Below are 19,119 nucleotides of genomic sequence, written 5' to 3'. Positions count from 1 at the left end.
CTACTGTGAACGGTGTCACCTTCGATCCAACTGGGTTTGATGTGTTTCCTGGTAAGTGAAGTCCACTGAAGAAGAAATCCTCTGCTTGAACCAGCTTGGGCTCCTTGCAGGCCACACCATTTACTAGCACTAATAATCATCACATTATATGTAGAGTTATAATCATCCATAAAATGAAAGACATATATGTGATAAATACTAAAAATTATCACATATCATCTAACTTTTTAAATTTATAAAAATTATTAAATATATGGCAAGTAAGATCACCATACTTGGGCTTCTTGCTTAGTCTTTATCACTAGTTTTAGCATCTGATCTTAGTCCTCTCCAAGATTTCTGTGTTGCAGACCCAACAAATCAAGGTAACAAACCAAAGACAATTTTCTTAAACACTAATGCTGAAAAGAAAGTTTAGTCCAAACTAAGTTTAGTCCAAATTAATATGTTTTATATTTATTTGTGAACTTGCAAACATTACAGTGCATGTGAAAGGAATAGTGTGTAAGGATCCAAAGATCGTTGGAGCTAATGATTTTACCTTCAGTGGACTACATATAGCCGGAAACACGTCGAACCCAATTGACTCCAGTGTGACTCCAATCACTGTTTTCCAATTGCCAGGACTCAACACTCTTGGCATTTCACTTGTTCGTATAGATTATGCTCCATGGGGTACCAACCCTCCCCACACTCACCCTCGAGCCTCCGAAATCCTCACAGTGCTCGAAGGTAGTCTCGAAGTTGGGTTTGTTACGTCTAGCCCTGAGAACAGGCACATCACCAAGGTGTTGAAGAAGGGTGATGTGTTTGCTTTCCCCATTGGTTTGGTTCATTATCAGAGAAATGCTGGATCAGGCAATGCTGTTGCTATTGCAGCTCTCAGCAGCCAAAATCCTGGTGTGATTACAGTTGCAAATGCTGTGTTTGGGTCGGTTCCTAATATATCTAGCAATGTTCTTTCCAGGGCTTTCCAACTTGATAAGGGTGTTGTCAATTACCTCCAAACCCAGTTCTAGATAGGCAACAAAAAGTTACCAAAACAACTAAGTCCAACAACAACAGAGTATTTGTGATTTGCAGTGAGGTTTTGCTTCTCTTTTTGAATTGAATTATTTTTGTAATTGAGTTGATAGTCATTCTTTAATTTCTAATCTGGATGTGAATGGACAATTTCAAAGCACAAAATCGTTTTTGTTCGCACAAAAGCGGGTAGCAGTTTCAGGGGAAAACAGAGTAAGGAACAGGGAATGAAAACAGAGCAGAAAAATGGTTTTCTAAACAGTTTGAAATATTTTGGCATTTTCTTTAGAAAAATTACATATGGCCCGGACAGTGTTTGAAAGAAATATTTTTCTTCATCTAACAGATTACCAAATGAATAATTTTGGTGGATGCTTGTTTGAATGCGTATTACATAGTTTGTAACTTGGAATTTTCGGTTTTAATTTAATTATTTGGACAGTCTGCTGGAATTTTGATGGACTAGTACCCTTTGGTTCTTTGCCCGCCGATAATGTTGTATTAGTGGATTCTTGGATTGTGTAACGTCGTCGACTATTTGGATGTAATAACAAAACTCACTCCTCTATATTTATTTATATTATTTTCATTTTAGAAGAAACTAATATTCAAGCAAATGTTGGATGCCTGTGGAGATAAAGTACTTACAATTTTGATATCATATTAAATCATTTTCTTGAAGTTTAAACATAATTAATTTTTTTGATTGAGTGACTCCAGTGAAAGGCTGTGCTTTGAATACTTGTTTTGTTTAAATTAAGTTACCCTTCATTGCCTTTGTAATACCGGAAACTAGTTATTATTATTATTTTTTTAATTTATTGATGAGGGATTAAAACCTTTGACCTTTTCCTTTAAAAATATATTTTTATTCGTTCAATACTGATTTCTTGAGTAACAAGTGACCATGATCAAAAGGAATTATTTTAAAAAAAATAATAATAATAAAAATAAAAAAAAAGTCCCAAGTGACCAGCTCCACCACAACATTTTATAATTCAATTTTATTTTAATTTGTTTTTAACATATATTAAATTGAAAAATTAAAGTTTCCTATCAATAAAAATATATCAAGTTAAGGAAGAAAAAGACAAGCTCTATTTTGATCACCTTCCTGAAGAAAACAATTTTCCATCACAAAATCGTTTTGCAAGACCCATTGGTTCTGTTCTTGTGGATTCTGGATTGTGCCGTGGATTAGCCAGGTCTTTCTGGGACTCCTGTTGTTTGCAAATAGCATGCATTTTGCAGCGTACTATTTGCAAGCATCATCGGCCTAAACCGTCTGCCAATGGTGGCCACTTGTAATCGACTCCAAAAGCGGTGGCTGTCACGTGTTCCTTTCTTTTAACCCATTTTGTGTTTCGACACATATCCATTCTGTGCACCTATCATCCTTCTTTTGTATCATTTATCATATTACACATCAGCATCTTTTTCATACTCAATAATCAATATCCTGTTATTATTTACCTTTCTCAGTCTCAATCTCACTCTTTCTTTCTCGCGTGCTCTAGAAGAAGATGCAGAAGATTCGTCAGACATGAAGGTAACCCGTTTCCCATTTTTAGTTCCAATTAGTTATTAGTTATAATACAGAAATGCAGGTACCAGCAGTTCTAATTTATCAATTAATGGTCTTTCTGTGTATATGATGCGTCTGTGTCATTTCTCATGTTATTCCCATTAAATCACTTATTAATCGTCGTTAATATCATCATTACGTCATTCAAATCTATTTATCTCTATGGAATGGTGGAAGTAGAGGGTGTAAGGAAAGCAAGTTAAACAGAAAAAAACGCTAACCAAAACTTAGAATGAACTGCAGGATTAAAAATTTATATGTTGGGGGTACATCAACTGTATTTTGGACCCGGGAGATTAAAACTCTAATTAGAGTCGTAACTGCCTATTTGCAGAAAAGCAAACCAAGATTGGAAATCGACGATGACGTGGATCGGTTTACTAATGTAAAGGTATAAGGTTCTTGGTCAATATTGTATCTACATCTATTAATATAGTATGTGCTTAAGGGCTTTCTTGCCAAGCTTTTAGCTTATGCTGTGTATTATGTGACTACTGGTTGTTGTTGGGGTGTGTCACCATGACACCATTCTCTAGTCAATTGGGTTTCTAACTTCAATAAAACACCGTTTAGAGATTAACATTTCTTATCATATATTGTGTGTTTCATTAAATATTAGAATTAGTACTGTTAAAGCCTGGTAGGGGTACAAATGAATGAAATCTCTATGGTATTAAAAAATGAACTATACAATATTTTTTTTCTGTTAATCATTTTCTGCTCGCACTCAGATGGACATAGGTCATGCTGGATCGTTTAACAAGAAGATTTTGGAAGACTAAAAGCAATATTCTTCTACAAATGTTTGTCCATAAATAGTCTTAACAGAGAAATGGACTTTGCTCTTTGATTATTATGAAAGACAGTCAGTTCTAAGTTCCTGCTGAAATTCCTTTATATAGTTAATTGGTGGTAATTATTAGTTGAATAAATAATTTGGATTTCTTATTTGCAGCATGTAAATTGAAAATTATGGTTTGGTATAGATGGTGTAACATCTAGTTCATTTTCGTGATTCCTAGACATTGATTGTATAGTTTTGAAAAGGTTTCATTTGTCGCATGTTAAATTATTGGATGAGCAATTAGTCAAAAGTATTTACTACCCTGTTCGTGAAGTTCAATACAAGCTTTCCTATATGAACATGGATTTTCTTACATGCAGAAAAGGAAACCAAGATTGGAAAGTGACGTCGACTTCATAAAAGTAAAGGTAGTGCTGTTCTTCTCTGTCCTTTCTGTTGCTTTTAGTTGTAACAGCCAGCGGTGTTGCTAACATTTATTCCATGTCATAAAAGAGCTATGCTTACCATTTGTGAATATTTTTATGCTAGAGGGGGCGTCCAAGTCAAGCACAGAAGATGCACTCCCATGAAGCAAATGTATGAAACTTTTGTCTAGCTCTTTCCAAGTTGAGTCTCAATGCATATGTTGTTTATAATTTATGGTAAGAGCTTTTAAGGATTATATATTATCACTTCTAAGTGTTCTGGAGCATCTAAAATTTTAACTTTAAAAGGTATATGTCCAATAAAGGTGATATGGAGAAACTAAAATATTTAGTTCTTATTGTATTTGAATAAAACGCATTGAAGGATTTACAGAGCTACACTAGTCACGAACTTTCTTTAACATACAGGTTAAAAATTTCTTTGATCAACTTCGTTGATCTAACCAGTTGTTCCTATGATCAGGGAAAGTGTATGGGTTGGCATTTATTTTGTTAGAATTGAAAAAAGGGCAGGAATTGAGAATGTAGTATTTTGGATTAAGTTAATTCATTGCTCGTCAGAACCACAGATTACTAAAATATTCCTTAAATTATCTGAATTCCCCTGCTCGTGGTCAAATAAGACAACGCCATTTTTAAGGCCTTGAAGTTAATAGAGCTTCAGGGATGGTTCAATTTATGAAGATTATCAAATTTTTACTTGGTTCCTCTGATTATAATGGAGAATGTTGGTCCATACACTATATCCTAGTAACATGTACAAGAACTCGATAATGATAAAACCAGAACTGATTCTTCTCTACAGAATAATTTTTCAATTTCACTTGCTTTATTTTAAAATCTATGATATGTATGCCTCAGGAAAATTTAGGACACCCTTTGTCCGCGGAAGATGTAGAAGATGATAACGAGTTAGTAAGTCGACATGTCACCCATGGATTCCATTTGGTACGAGGAAAAATGGACCATGGAATGGAAGATTATATTGTGGCCGAAAATAGGAAAGTCAATGGCCATGAGTTAGGATTATATGCAATTTTTGATGGCCACTCAGGTCGTGATGTTGCAGAATACTTGCAAAACCATCTATTTGATAACATACTAAGTGAGGTAAAGGCACTCAATTTGTTTTTTAGATTCCATATGTATCTTTAAGTATGTTTTATGTTCTGCATTATGTATTGAGCTGAAAAGCTTATGTTGTTCAACGATGTTTAATGAGTAGCCTGATTTCTGGACAAACCCAAAAAAGGCCATCAAGAGAGCATATAAGGCTACAGATAATGATATTTTGGAAATGATGATTGGTTCTCGAGGAGGCTCAACTGCAGTTACTGCAATATTAATCGATCAAGAAAAGCTAATCATAGCCAATGTAGGGGACTCTCGGGCTATTTTGTGCCGAAATGGTCAAGCGAAACGGATAAGTGTAGATCATGAGCCACAAAAGGAGAAAGAGCTTGTTGAGGGCAGAGGTGGATTTGTGTCTAAATCTCCTGGTACATAATTTTCAACTTAATTTTAGGGAAAATTGGCGTTCTTATCATATTACCATTTCATAAAGGTTTTGATTTGGGTATTCATAGAATGATTCTCTTTCTTCCCTTGGAAGATATGTTTTAACAGTTGAGTTGAACTTTTGCAAGTGTCTTTCATGTGGATGGTATGCGTTATGTAAATGTTAAACTTTGAAACAAGATTCGATACTATAGTCTTTTTTTCTCACACTCCATTTTTTACTTCCAAGTCAAAAAACTGGAGCTACATGTATGATCCTTGCTCTGTGTTCTGCTTTTTAGGAAATGTTCCACGTGTAGATGGCCAGCTAGCCATGACGAGGGCATTCGGAGATGCGGGAGTGAAAGAGCATATTACATCCGAACCATATGTTAGGGTTGAAAGTATTGATAAGGATATTGAATTCATCATTTTGGCTAGCGATGGCCTGTGGAAAGTAAGATTGCAGTTTTCGTTATCTGATGAAAGATTTTAGTCCTTGATTAATGATTTTAATATCATACATATATTAGGATGAACAAAACAGAGAAATCTTAATGTTGGGAATTTGTAATGAAATCATTTGAGATTCAAAAAACTAGGACCATAACAGAAAATTGTACACAGCTAGATTTTCATTGGATTAAATTTATTTGACAACATGGCTAAGAGGGATAGATGATTTTTCATTTCAAAGTTTCATTGTAGTTTGTTAAGCATAGAACATTGTGGTAACTTGGAAGTCACTCTCATTTTTGAAGCAGGAAATATAATTGATTTTTGCTGACGCTAAATTAGTATAGAAGTGGCTGACAAATTGATAAATAGCATAATGGGCGGTGAATGTAGAGCAACAAGTGCATAATATTAAGCTTATGAAAGTAAGTGGTTTTTAGTATAATTTTGCATTAAAAAAAAAAAAAAGGTAATGCATGCATGTAATTATCCAATTATTGATCCTACTAGGCTTTTGTCGTAATGGTAGAAGTGAAATAATTAAAATTGAGACAAATTAATAAGGTGCAGTTTAATTGCATAATTGGGAGATTTGAAGCCATTAATTATACATTGATCTCTTTGTGCTTAATTTATGCAGGTGATGTCAAACCAAGAGGCATTAGATTGTATTAAAAAAATAGATGATGCCCAGCAAGCATCAGAGAAGTTAATTAGAGAAGCTTTATCTAGGAAAAGCTACGATGATATATCTTGTGTGGTTGTAATTTTCCACTAAATCAACCTCAGCTTTCCGGTCGTGATGTATACAAGTTGAGGTATGCCGCCCCAAGACACTACATGTATATGTCAGTTCATATGTAGAATATCATAGCCAGTGAGTTAGCATCGGAAAATTAGTTGGACGAATTCCAAGGAAACGCCTCTAGTGTACGGACTCCTTTTTCACTTGTGTGGCCAATAACAGCATTAATCAATGAATTTTCTCCTTGTATATATGAATCCATTTGGGGGAAAATGTAATACAAATGCACATATGATGACATGATCACATAAGGAAATGTCTACATGCAGCCCAGGCTGCTGAAATTGATTTGGCATATGGACATGTAATAAGATTAAAATATTTTTAATGTGTTGACTGAGAGTGTTGAGTAACATGATTTCTTCTAACAACTTGAATTTGCATTTGCAAGCATATATATGTTTTCATTTATTTTTTTAATTATAAAGACTATTAAAAGAGAAATATCATGAAAATATTATATATTATTTTGATAATATTCTAAAATTATTTTTTTAAATAATCAAATTAACATATTTTATTAATTTATTTTGGATTCTAAATTATATAAAGAAATTAGCATCCATGAATAAGCAATGAAATTCTTTCCAAATTAATGATGATGACATCGAATGATTTTAGCTATTGGATTTAAAAAATTGTTAATAATATGATTTGGTTAACCCAAATTTTACGTTTACAATGGAAAGGATATTTGTGCGTACATTCGACGGTGGGATGTACTTGTCTGATCGATTACACCATCAGCGAATTTTCTCCTTTCATTTGTTGTCGCTTTTGGTTGAAGATAAAGATGCATATTTTTTCCTTGTTCTTTTTTTTTTTTTTTTTTTTTTAATAATTAGGATAAGTAAAGAAACATGGCACTCGGTAGCCCGGCTAGTCCTCGGCCACTTTCCTTGTTATGTGACGTTAATTGAGGAAGAGTGTATGATTTATAATTAAGCTTCTCCCTTCAAGGGCCTTGATAATTATGGACTTGGGCCTGCTTCTATTTGCATAAAGCCACTTCACGTGGGAAAGTAAGAATGGTCCTTTGTGCTTTGGTTCTAGGTGGCTTAAATGTGGGCCTGCTAAGGATTGTTTTTGTGGGCCAAAGATATCCAATATCCCATTACAGATTGTATTTGAAAGATAGATAAAGTCACAGAAGTATCTGAGAAGTTAATTAGAGAAGCTTTGTCAAGAAAAAAGGCTCTTGTATGGTTTGTAATTTCGACTAAATCAACTCGAGCTTTTCAGTGAAGATATTTACAACTTTTTATGACTTTAGGTATGTATAAATATCAGTTAGACGCTTTCATTGTCTGTTGTAGCCCGAGATAGCAACTGAAAATTTGGTGGACCAATTCGATGGAAACTCTAGTGGACTGATTCTGCCTTTTTTACACGAGAAAATGATTCTGGACTTATGTTTAGATTAGACAGTCGTAGAAATATTATACTATTTATGTCCAGAAATCATATCATGCTTGTCTTAATCAGTGTAATCTCTTGGAAACCATTTGTTGGGTTAAACATGAAATAATATCTATATATTTTATAATTATGAGCACGGATTGAAGATCTAATGCTTGGGAATTGATATGAACCTGTGTTGGTCAGTAACACCTTCGATCAATGAATTTTCTCGTTGTATAATCGGTTTGGTGGAAAATATCTAAATATCGTAATTAAGAAAATGAAATGGACAGAGTTGTCAAAATGTAATACAAACTTGGTTGAATATTCCGAGTTGTGCCTGGAAAAGAATATATATCCTTTAATTTCCATCATGACTTGTTATGCATCGAATTTAATGTGTGGAAATTTTTGATTAACTGGAATAGAAAGTTCTTGCTTTTTTCATTTGCCCATCTATTTGTGGACTATCATAATTAAGTTAGGTAGAAAGTTGTTTGCTTCTCTAGCCCCTTTATAGTCACCACAGACCTTGACTTTATTCCACTAAAGAAATTTTATTTTATAATGATCGAACTGTGTTTTTCTATTTTCAGGTAATTTATAGTTAAAGGGACTTCTTTTAACTCATATTTATTAAAATGTACAGCTCCTACTTTTAGAAACACTTTAATGTGGATTTATGCAAGGAAATTTCATAATATTAAAATGTAAAAATTTGTCAAAATTGTACATGAAAGGAAATGCTATAATTCATAAAGTACAAATCACATTAATATACATTGGATCCATATCTGTGAAACTTTCATATTAACCGTATACGAGATTAATACTGTTAAGATATTCAGGATAGAACAAAAAATAAAAGAGGAAGAGAGAAAAGAATGCTAGTTTATTTTTTATTGTAAAATTGTAATCTAAACAACAAAGAGAGTTTATATAGGTTAATAAGCAAAATAAAAGACTAAACTATCCTTACTAAAAAATATTGCAAACTTTAATCCATTCAAACTCATGAAATGGGATTGCATGAACTATCGAGACTTACTAATTACAAAAATGAAAATGTAAAGTACTGTGGAACTTTATAAACAAGTTGCAATCTGTAAAGAGGAAGAAACAAATTGCAAATAAATAGTGTCATTTTGAGAGTGATAAGTGAAATGACAACCAATTTTGATGTGCTAATTTGTTCATGAAAGACTAAATTGTAAGTAATTTGAACAGAATTGTGTTGTCACAATACATAGAAATAGGACGAGTAAGGAAAACCCTCCTATAAGCAAGTAAACATTGTAACCGAACAATCTTAGTGGTTGCTGTAGAAGGTTTGCCAATAATTTTTTATTTTTTATTTTTATTTTTTACTTTTCTAAAAAATTAGAAAATTATCCAAAAATTAGACCTAAAAAAATTCTATATGATATAAACCCATATGGAATTTTCAGTTTTTGGATATGCTTTAACATAATAGTGTCAACACAATAAGACATGATAGATAATGGATTGGTAACAGTAAAATACGATAACATTGTTAATACATTAAAAATTTTTAATATTTATATATTATATTTAGTATTTATTTATATTAATTAAATATTATTTTCTTTTATATAATATTGTAAATATAATTATTTTATACCACTAGCCATTAATTAAATATAATTCTGTATTTATTATTTTGGGTATTTATTATTTTGGTTTTAATATTTTTTATATAATCACTTTTATTTTATTTATAATTAAATTTAATAATTGAATTTAAGACAGTAATTTAATATCAAAATTTGAATTTATATATTCCAATATCAAACCTCAATGAAAATTTTGTCAAGTACAGGACATAACATGAATAAAACAAAAACATACAAAAGCTAGTGGTAGACTCCGATCAATTGGATCACTAGTCCAATCAGCATCAGAGTATGCACGAAGCTCAAAAGATGAAGTTGATGGAAGCAATAGACTTTGAAAGAATGTGCCATGAATATTGCAAAATACGAACAATAGCAGCCTAATGAACCGTAATAGGAGAAGCAACAAACTAACTAACAATGTGAATAACATTATGCAATAGTTGGACGAATAGTAGTGATATACTAAGTTGCCAACAATATACGATGTAAACTAGGATTTGGTAAAAGGAATACCATTAGAAAGAGAATGTCAAACATTAATTGAGCTCAAGAGGAGTGTCAGTAGTCCTAGTATTAGTGAGATGAGCTCATTTAAGAACGTCAGCTGTGTACTTACATCGGAAGAGAATGACTTTTCGGAGAGAAGGCAACTTCAATACCGAGAAAGCAATGCAAAAGACCCAAATCTTTCATTGCAAAATAATCATGTCAGCAACATATAAAGAGAATAGAATACGATTAACAACAAACACCTACGTACTTTTCTTTTTGAAAAAATATATATATATATATATACATATTCACAAGAGAACTGTTCATGAAGACAGCACTGCTGACAAGGTGAAGGGTTAGATTTGTGGTTTTGATACTATGTAGAGATATTCAAAGCGAAAATAAAAAATGAAAGAAGAGGAAGAGATAAAAGAATGCTATTTTTTTAATTGCAAAATAATTAATCTAGACAACATCACAAAGAAAGTTTATAAAAGCTAACAAGCAAAATTAAAAACTAAACTACCCATACTGAAAAATAAAGATACAGTATAATAATAAATATAAAATTTTCAGCAATAAAACTCCGCTGAATATGAGTTAGTTTCCATTATTGACTAGAGATAGAGACTATGACCCAAAAAAATAGAGATATAGATCCAAAAGAAAGTAGTTTACGGTGCTGTATATGAATCTTCTAATAATCAAAGAAAGAAAAAGACTTCGGCGTACAATACTACATATTTCCCCCAAAAAAAAGAAAAGAAAAGAATATATATATATATATATATATAAAACGAAAACGACTGATCGTTTAGGATGGTAACTTATGGACAAGTTGACATGACTAGATGGGGAGGTAAATAGTCTCCCTTGTCAACAACTTTTAGTTAGACAAAGAATCCTCTCCTTGATTTTTTGATCCTTGTCTATACTGCCTTTCCTTTATTTTTAAATTTTAGCCGCTCATTTAAAATCTATTCTATGCCACATCATTATATTAGATGAGTCCAATCCTTTTACTAAATCTGCTCACAAGTGGAAATAAAATGAAGTGTCAAGATTAATTTCTAACATTCTTTTATAAATTTTTGAAATTTTAAAACATCAAAACTCACTTAGTTAGGAAACTTTTAAAATTCTTTTGTAAAGAAAGGGAAAATATTTCTAGTTCATTCATCTAAAATGCCCAATAATACTAATGGCATATTAGTTTGCAACTAACAAATAAAAATATTTTTAAGTCAAATTTATGATTAGATAACATTTAAAAACATAGATGTATTTTTTTTTTCTTTTTCCAAATTTCACTTTCATCTTTTTCACTCAGAAATAACATAAAAAGAAAACAAATGAAAGGCTGAAATTTTGATTTTTAGTACTGATTCCTTATAGAACATAAAAACTTTCAAAAACTCATACTTAAATTTACTTTTCCATTTTCCATCTATTTATTCTATTTTATTTTAATATATGGACCCTTAAAAATAAATTTTTTTATGAGTACTAATCTGGTTAGAAAATTTTATTTTATTACGGAAAATTAAAAAAAAAAAATAGGCCAGTATAAATAATATACAATTTTCAAGAAGAAAAAACATAACTATGCGAATTAAAATGTATATGCACATAAATAATATATGTGTATATATATATATAGACATGTTTTTGGAGGTATTTTAGTTTTTTTCAGATGTGCAAGGCCTGGTTTATTATTACTACTACTACTACTATTATTATTATTATTTTAATTTTTGTAAAAAAGAGCCTGGAGTTCCCTATGTGCCAGAGGCATGCAGGCTAGGCTAGGTTAAAAAAAAAATGATTTACAATTAATATACCAATAAACAACTAAAAAATAAACAAATATTAAAATAAATGCAAATATTTAAAATAAGTTCCTAAACTATTATATTTTCCCCTTCTTTCCAATGGAATTCCCAATGTTCCCCTTCTTTCCAAAGAATTCCAAAAGTTTCCAAAATAAATGAGTTTGGAGGTTTTAAAATTTCAAAATTATAAAATAATATTAAAACAAATCTTGACCCTTCATTTTTTTCCCACATGTCAGCATATTAGTCAAAAATGGACTCATCAAAATATAATGACGTGGCATCACTGTGGACGATTAGATTTTAAATGAGCGGCTAAGATAAAAAACAAACATACACGAGGATAAAAAAACCAACTACCGGATCTTTGTCCACTTAGGGTATCCCCTTTTGCGGTTCATGATCTTTCAAAAATTTAATTTGAGGTCCAGTTTGCTTTTGATTTTATTAGTTTTATATCCAAGTCCTTTCAATATCTCAAATAAGAGGGATGAACTTAACACAAATTCAACTTATTATCATTCAATCGTTAGGGGTGTCAATATAAGGTCATGAGACAACAACCTGGATTTTTAAATGATTTGTAAATAATATATCAGTGTCAACATGATTAATACAATTATGATCACTAATAAATTAACCTGTAATAGTAATGAGTTTAATTAATATATAAAAATTAAAAATAATGATAAATAAATATTTATATATTTTAATATATTATATTGTAACAAATAATAAAAGATTAATAATATTTTATTAAAATAGATTAAATAGGTCAATCCGTTTATCACAGATATCAATATATATGGATTAACATTAACAAATTCTGACATGATTTATAAATAAGTTGATACAAACATGACTCACCAACACAAATTGCCACTTTAACTATTTGTGTCACTTAAATTATTTCAACAAAATTTAATGGAACTCTAATGCCTCATGTGAAATTTGTTCAAAAATGCTTAGCAATAATTGAAAGTGTGTCTCTATAATCGTCCATGTGTTCAACTTAGTACCATTTGTAATCACTCCATCCTTTTGCTGGTCTAAAAATGCTATCCTTTTTTTTCACTTTTTTTTTGTTTTTTTATTTCTTTATTTTTATATCATTTATGGTAAATTTTTCCTCATTTAGTGTCTTGAATTCACGAATTCCTAATAGTAGGAAATGGTTTAATTATGGCTTGCCTACTATTTGCTTTTATCATAATTACCAAATAAGGTCTGCGCTAATTAGTAATCCTTCAGGTTTTGAAGATAATTCACATTTGTAAAACTTTTAAAAAAATTATACTTACAAGAATGATAGCAATGAAAGAAAGATATGTAGAATAACAATGAGTTTCCGTAGTTTCAGAAATTATAAAAATCTCTTTACATGCAGAACTCCCAAAACAGACGGCAGTGTCTGTTGGTAAGAGTCTACTTCCAACCAAAAAAAAAAAAAAATTTGAAATTGACTTCGTGAAAATATACGACTGCTGATCAATCTATAGAATTATCCTTTTTTTTTTTTTTTTTAATATTTTTATTCCATTGACTATAAGAGGAGACTTGCCACCACTTCACTAGGGACTAAAGAATGACACATACAGCTAATAGCTATACATATTAAAAGAGAAGAAGAATAATATACTATACCTAAATAGTATTTTATATGCTTCATAAAAGAAAGAAAGAAGTGGGCATGGCCTCCATCATTATGGCAATAGGATTGCTAATGATTGTTTTAGCTACCGCAACAACAATAGTAGCAGCTCAATCCATCCGTCACTGCCGTGAAAGCTGTGGTGATCTTAAAGTTCCATATCCTTTTGGTATGGATAAAGATTGCTACCTGGGAGAAAATTTTCCAGAAAACAAATTTCCATGGCAAATTGTTGGTTGAGACCAGTTGCTGAGCCACACAGTATTCATTAATCACTGAGGGAGGAGATTTTCTAACGTTTCTTAAGGAGATTTACGTATGAAGACAGGAACATATAAGGGATTTTACAGTAAGGCTGTAACACTAAAATACTGAACAAATTTATTAATTTATTTACTAAATAACAAATACTAAATTATTATTATTATTATTGATATATTTATATGGATTTTTTTTTTTAAAAAAAAAGTAAACCTTATAAGTAGATAAGTGTATAAAAAAATAAATTTATTAAATATTATCCAAAAAAAATTTGATGAATATTTTGAAATTTTTAGCATTATTAGAATGCCAAATGTTTGGCAAGTACTGATGGTTTTACTACTTAGGATCATGAAAAAAAAGTTAATAACACAAAGGATTTTAATGAATATTTTCTTTATACGATCCAGTAAAAAATATATAAATGAACTTTTAAATGAATAAATATATAAAAAAATATACTAATTAAATATTATCTAAATAAATTTAATAAAAATTTTAAAATTTCTATCATTATTAAAATATCTAATGGGTTTACCACTTTGGATTATAAAAAAAAGGAAAAAATAACACAAGGGATTTCAATGAGTTTTGTCCTTGTACGATCGATTTGTTGCGGAAAATGTAATATCTCAATCAAGGAGATGAAATGGACAAGGAATTGTATCGTTCACTGATTTTTTTTTTCTTAAATAATAATAATTGAAATTTGTTTCTGTCCGTGGGAGACTATTGACCTCGGGTCGTTATGGTCAAAGTCAAGTTGTTCCAGATCTTTTATTACTCTTAAATTAACTGCAATTATTATTATTATTATTATTTGGCTTAGAAAATTAACTGCAATTCAACGGCTCTCCTATCAATATGTTCGTATACACCAGACATACACTATCATACAATCAAATGAAATGAGGAAATCAAATTTATTAAATTTATGGTGCCATGTTCTTGTTAAATTTTTATTATTTTTTTATTTTTTATTTTCTTTGGTTGATTAACAGAATGTAGTTGTTTTTGTTTACTTTAAAATTTAATTCATTATTTATGAAAAAAAAATAATACAGGACTTTTTTTTTTTTTGGTTTTATTTACTAAACTCAAAATTTATAAGTTATATATATATATAAAAAAAAATTCCACGTCTCAGTATTGATGATGATTTTTTTTTCTCTGTGTAATACTATTGAAATCGTCGTCAATATTGAAATTTTATATATATATAAATATTTTGAACAAACTTATAAAACTTTATCTTTCTATCAAATCCATCAATAACAACTTCTCAAGCACCTTCACACCCGAGACCCAAGGGAGTCCTTCTAGGCCTGGGGCAAGTGCTCTCTTGTTTTTATTTTTATAATTTTATTTTGAAAGAAAATTTTTATTTTTATAATTGAAATCCACTTAAATCTGTTAAGATTTTTATTATATATATATATATATAAAAGCAGAGACAGCGTAGGTTTTTTATTTTATTTTATTTTTGGTAAATGCGAACGTATGTCACTGTCCGGAGTGTTTCACTGCAATAATGCTGCTCTTCCCAGTTGCCTTAAATTGCACTCCACAAGTCGGAAATTAAAATAGATGATGAGACCTCGTCAACATGGAGAAGTAGTAGTGGTACCATCAATCCCAAGCCATACAAATTAAATTAGCAAATATTTCTTATGATCATTATTTCGGTCATTTGGGGCTATATAAAGGACTTGCTTCCTCTTCAAAAGAATATAATATTATAAGCCAAAGTTCATATATTCATGCCTCAGAGAAATTATAAAAAAAAAAAAAAAAAAAAAAATAATAGTGGTTTTGGGCTTGCAGGGTATACTCAAACAAGTACCCTCCATGGCAATTGGAATATTAATAGTACTAGTTGTTTTAGCCACCACAACCACAGTAGTAGCAGCTCAGTCCGCCGCTCACTGCCGTGAAAGCTGTGGTGATCTCAAAGTTCCATATCCTTTCGGAATGGATGAAGGTTGCTATTTGGGAGAGAAATTTTTTATCACATGCAACGAATCTTACCATCCTCATAGAGCGTTTCTAACGACAGGCAACGTCGAAGTTACTAACATATCCCTTGATGATGGTGAGTTGAGCGTTTCCCAGTTCATTGGCCGAGACTGCTACGATCAGAATGGTGTGCAAACTAATAATTGGCAGCCTTCGCTCAATCTGTCCTTATACACAGTCTCTTCCACTAAAAACAAGTTCTTCGCCGTTGGCTGCGACACCGAAGCATTTGTTCAAGGATACCGAGGCACAGAAGTATTTGCAACTGGTTGCATATCATGGTGTGAGAGCATCAGCACCTTCAATGAGTCTTGCTCTGGCGTGGGCTGTTGCCAAACTTCTATTCCCTATCGGATGAAAAACATTACAGTGTCGGTGAATAGCTATTATAACCATACAGATATATGGAAGTTTAACCCATGTAGCTTTGCCTTCGTAGTGGACGAAAAAAAGTTCAACTTTTCCAGGACCAGTTTTAAAGACTTGCGAAAGGTGAAAGAGCTACCAGTGGTTATTAATTGGGCAGTTGAAGATGAAAGTGGTAAGACCTGTTCTGATGCTGAAAAGAGTTCGGACTTTGCTTGCAAAAATAACACAAAGTGTATCGACGTCAAGGACGGTTCTGGTGGTTACCACTGTCAATGCTTGACTGGTTACCATGGGAACCCGTACCACCGGGATGGTTGCCAAGGTATCATACATACATACATCTGCATATATATATATATATATATATAAATATATATAGAGAGAGAAATTGGATCCTGACTTTGATACCAACTTGTATTATCATTTTTTTTAAATCTTAAACTGTTAAATAGAAGTGGGTCATTTAATTTATATTTTCTTAACAGCTAGTATATACCTTCTTAATTTTCAGATATAGATGAATGCAAAATATTTTCAAACCCCTGCAATCCTGGAAAGTGCCATAATTTACCTGGGAACTGGACGTGTACATGTCCAAAGGGGTCCAAAATTATTAATGGGACGGGCTGCAGCAAGAAGGATGCAATAGATCAATCTGAGAGAGTTCTCATTCTCTATATTGCACTTGGTGAGTATGTTCGAACTCATAAAATATGCATTAAATATACAGTTAATTTTATTTGAAAAAAATGATAAAAATAAAATTATGGCTTTTAATTATACTATTTACACATAACAAGAAATTAAGTTTGATATGCATCATCACTAGACTAAAGAATTTTGCTAGCCAACTCTTTAGCTCAAAAGTAGTTTCCCATTAATTTAAATATAATATATATAAAATATTTACTCTAAACGTTTGATTTAAGTAGACAAACATCATTTAACAATCTAATATGTATCTCAATTATATTTAAGATAATAAACCATATTTTTACGTATACTATATAATTATTTTCAACTTTAGTTTACTTACGTTAGTGCGCATAATAGATATAACTTGATCTTATTCCTCACTAAATATTCGCGTTTTAACTAATGCAGGTGTCAGCCTCGCGTTATTGGTTGCAGTTTCAATTATGTGTTGGGGAATGAGGAAAATAAAGCTAAGAAAATTAAAAAGGAAATTCTTTGAGCAAAATGGTGGATTAATATTGCGAGAACGATTCTCAAATCTTGAAACTGCAAGAATTTTCACTGCAGAAGAACTTAAAAGAGCCACAAACAACTACGATGAAAACAGAGTTCTTGGAGAAGGAGGCTATGGAAAAGTTTACAAGGGGATATTACCAGATAGCCAAGAAGTTGCTATAAAGAAGTCCAAAATTGGTGACGAAACACAGACTGCACAGTTCATCAATGAACTGATGATTCTTTTGCAAATCAATCATAGGAACGTTGTTAAATTGTTGGGTTGCTGCTTAGAGACAGAAGTTCCTTTACTTGTTTACCAGTTCATTGCTAATGGAACCTTTTTCCACCATATTCACAAGAAAGGAAAAGCTTCTGTACTTCCGTGGAAGTTGAGATTGAAGATAGCATCGGAAACAGCTGGGGCACTTGCGTATTTACATTCTGCAACATCTACCCCCATTATACATAGAGATGTGAAAACTTCCAATATACTTTTGGACGAGAATCACACAGCAAAAGTAGCGGATTTTGGAGCTTCGAAGCTGATTCCTCAAGACCAAAATCAGCTAACAACTTTTGTGCAAGGAACACTTGGATACTTAGACCCCGAATACTTCCATACAAGCCAGTTAACGGAAAAAAGTGATGTATATAGCTATGGAGTTGTTTTAGCTGAGCTACTAACGAGCAAGGAAGTAGTTTCTTTTAACAGGCCTGAAGGTGAAAGAAACCTGGCAATGTTCTTTGTCAGTGCAATCGAAGAGGATTGCTTACTTCATGTTCTTGATGGTGACATTGTGGATGAAGAAAATGTTGAGGAAGTAAAAAAAGTTGCAAATCTTACCAAAATGTGTTTGAGTGTGAAAGGGGAGGAAAGACCTACCATGAAAGAAGTAGCAAATGAGCTGGAGGGACTGGTTAATTTGGACAAACATCCATGGGGAAAAGTTGATTTATGTGGAGAAGAGAATGAATACTTGCTTGGTTCTACTTCAAACACTTACGAAAATTCTAGTGGTAAAAGTGGATTTAGGAGTAGTGGTACTGCAATTGTTGGGCATGACAGTATGCAAAGCCAGATGTTAAGCCAATATTATGATGCACGATAGTTGTTTCGTATGAAAGAAAACTTTATCAGCTGGTTATGGTTGCTGAGTTTTATAAACGGGTTACCGAGAGAGCTTCCACATCAGCAAGAAGTCCATTCCATTGTGCTGTTTGTTCTAGCTTTTTGTTACTTTAATTATGGTAGTAAACAGACGTAAGAAGGAAGCACATTAGTCTTCCTCTGATTTTCCTCTGTTTATTGGGAAATATCTTTCTGTTTTTCTTGCTTCTCCCTTTTTTCTTGCTTTATTCTCAAATCTTACAACCAAAAAAAAAAATAATAATAATAATAATAATAATAGTAATAATAATAATTAAGTTTATTACTTCATGCGTAGTTTTATCAAATATACATAACGCACGGTTTGACATTTATGAATCTTAAATCTATTTCATTAACATGGAAACTACTTCGGCTTTCAAAATAAACAAATAAATAACAATAATAATAATAATAATAATAATAAACTTCCAAGAAACCACGGATAGAGGCTGGCAACGTTCTTTGTCACTGCAGTTGAAGAAAAATGCTTACTTGGTGGTGAAATTATGGATGAAGAAAA

The 19,119-nt window shown here is 31.5% G+C and overlaps 2 protein-coding genes and 1 pseudogene across 6 annotated transcripts; all 3 read left to right on the top strand.

Moving 5' to 3' along the window:
* The first annotated feature begins 253 nt into the window (after nt 1-253).
* On the top strand, nt 254-1,497 carry LOC125420666 (putative germin-like protein 2-1; annotated as a pseudogene).
* Nucleotides 1,498-2,429: 932 nt separating this feature from the next.
* Nucleotides 2,430-6,932, top strand: LOC125418347 (probable protein phosphatase 2C 28). 5 transcript variants are annotated; one of them, XM_048464771.2, is made up of 8 exons: nt 2,430-2,572; nt 2,943-2,999; nt 3,773-3,820; nt 3,942-3,989; nt 4,700-4,948; nt 5,064-5,337; nt 5,638-5,792; nt 6,432-6,932. In XM_048464771.2, the coding sequence occupies exons 1-8, from the start codon at nt 2,567-2,569 to the stop codon at nt 6,567-6,569; spliced, it is 975 nt and encodes a 324-aa protein (XP_048320728.2). In that variant the 5' UTR covers nt 2,430-2,566; the 3' UTR covers nt 6,570-6,932. The 5 variants fall into 5 exon arrangements, with proteins under 5 accessions (XP_048320728.2, XP_048320736.2, XP_048320732.2 ...); XM_048464779.2 differs by having other exon boundaries at nt 2,451-2,572; nt 2,852-2,999; XM_048464775.2 differs by lacking the exon at nt 2,943-2,999 and having other exon boundaries at nt 2,459-2,572.
* An 8,699-nt stretch (nt 6,933-15,631) lies between these two features.
* LOC125423535 (wall-associated receptor kinase 2) lies at nt 15,632-18,778 on the top strand. The gene is made up of 3 exons (XM_060818316.1): nt 15,632-16,577; nt 16,767-16,943; nt 17,360-18,778. Exons 1-3 carry the CDS (start codon nt 15,719-15,721, stop codon nt 18,556-18,558), a joined length of 2,235 nt encoding a protein of 744 aa, XP_060674299.1. The 5' UTR covers nt 15,632-15,718; the 3' UTR covers nt 18,559-18,778.
* The last annotated feature ends 341 nt before the right edge of the window (nt 18,779-19,119 follow it).

Source organism: Ziziphus jujuba, chromosome 1 (genome assembly GCF_031755915.1).
Source record: "Ziziphus jujuba cultivar Dongzao chromosome 1, ASM3175591v1".
NCBI lineage: Eukaryota > Viridiplantae > Streptophyta > Magnoliopsida > Rosales > Rhamnaceae > Ziziphus > Ziziphus jujuba.
This window is presented reverse-complemented; position numbering and strand designations above follow the sequence as displayed.

Bases quoted from the DNA above. Each gene is read 5' to 3' on its own strand.
- LOC125418347 (XM_048464762.2), top strand. From the start codon at position 2,841: ATGAACTGCAGGATTAAAAATTTATATGTTGGGGGTACATCAACTGTA. The intron at 3,000-3,772 runs GTATAAGGTTCT...TCTTACATGCAG, and splicing joins ATCGGTTTACTAATGTAAAG to AAAAGGAAACCAAGATTGGA. The intron at 5,793-6,431 runs GTAAGATTGCAG...TAATTTATGCAG, and splicing joins CTAGCGATGGCCTGTGGAAA to GTGATGTCAAACCAAGAGGC.
- LOC125423535 (XM_060818316.1), top strand. From the start codon at position 15,719: ATGGCAATTGGAATATTAATAGTACTAGTTGTTTTAGCCACCACAACC. The intron at 16,578-16,766 runs GTATCATACATA...CTTAATTTTCAG, and splicing joins CCACCGGGATGGTTGCCAAG to ATATAGATGAATGCAAAATA. The intron at 16,944-17,359 runs GTGAGTATGTTC...TAACTAATGCAG, and splicing joins CATTCTCTATATTGCACTTG to GTGTCAGCCTCGCGTTATTG.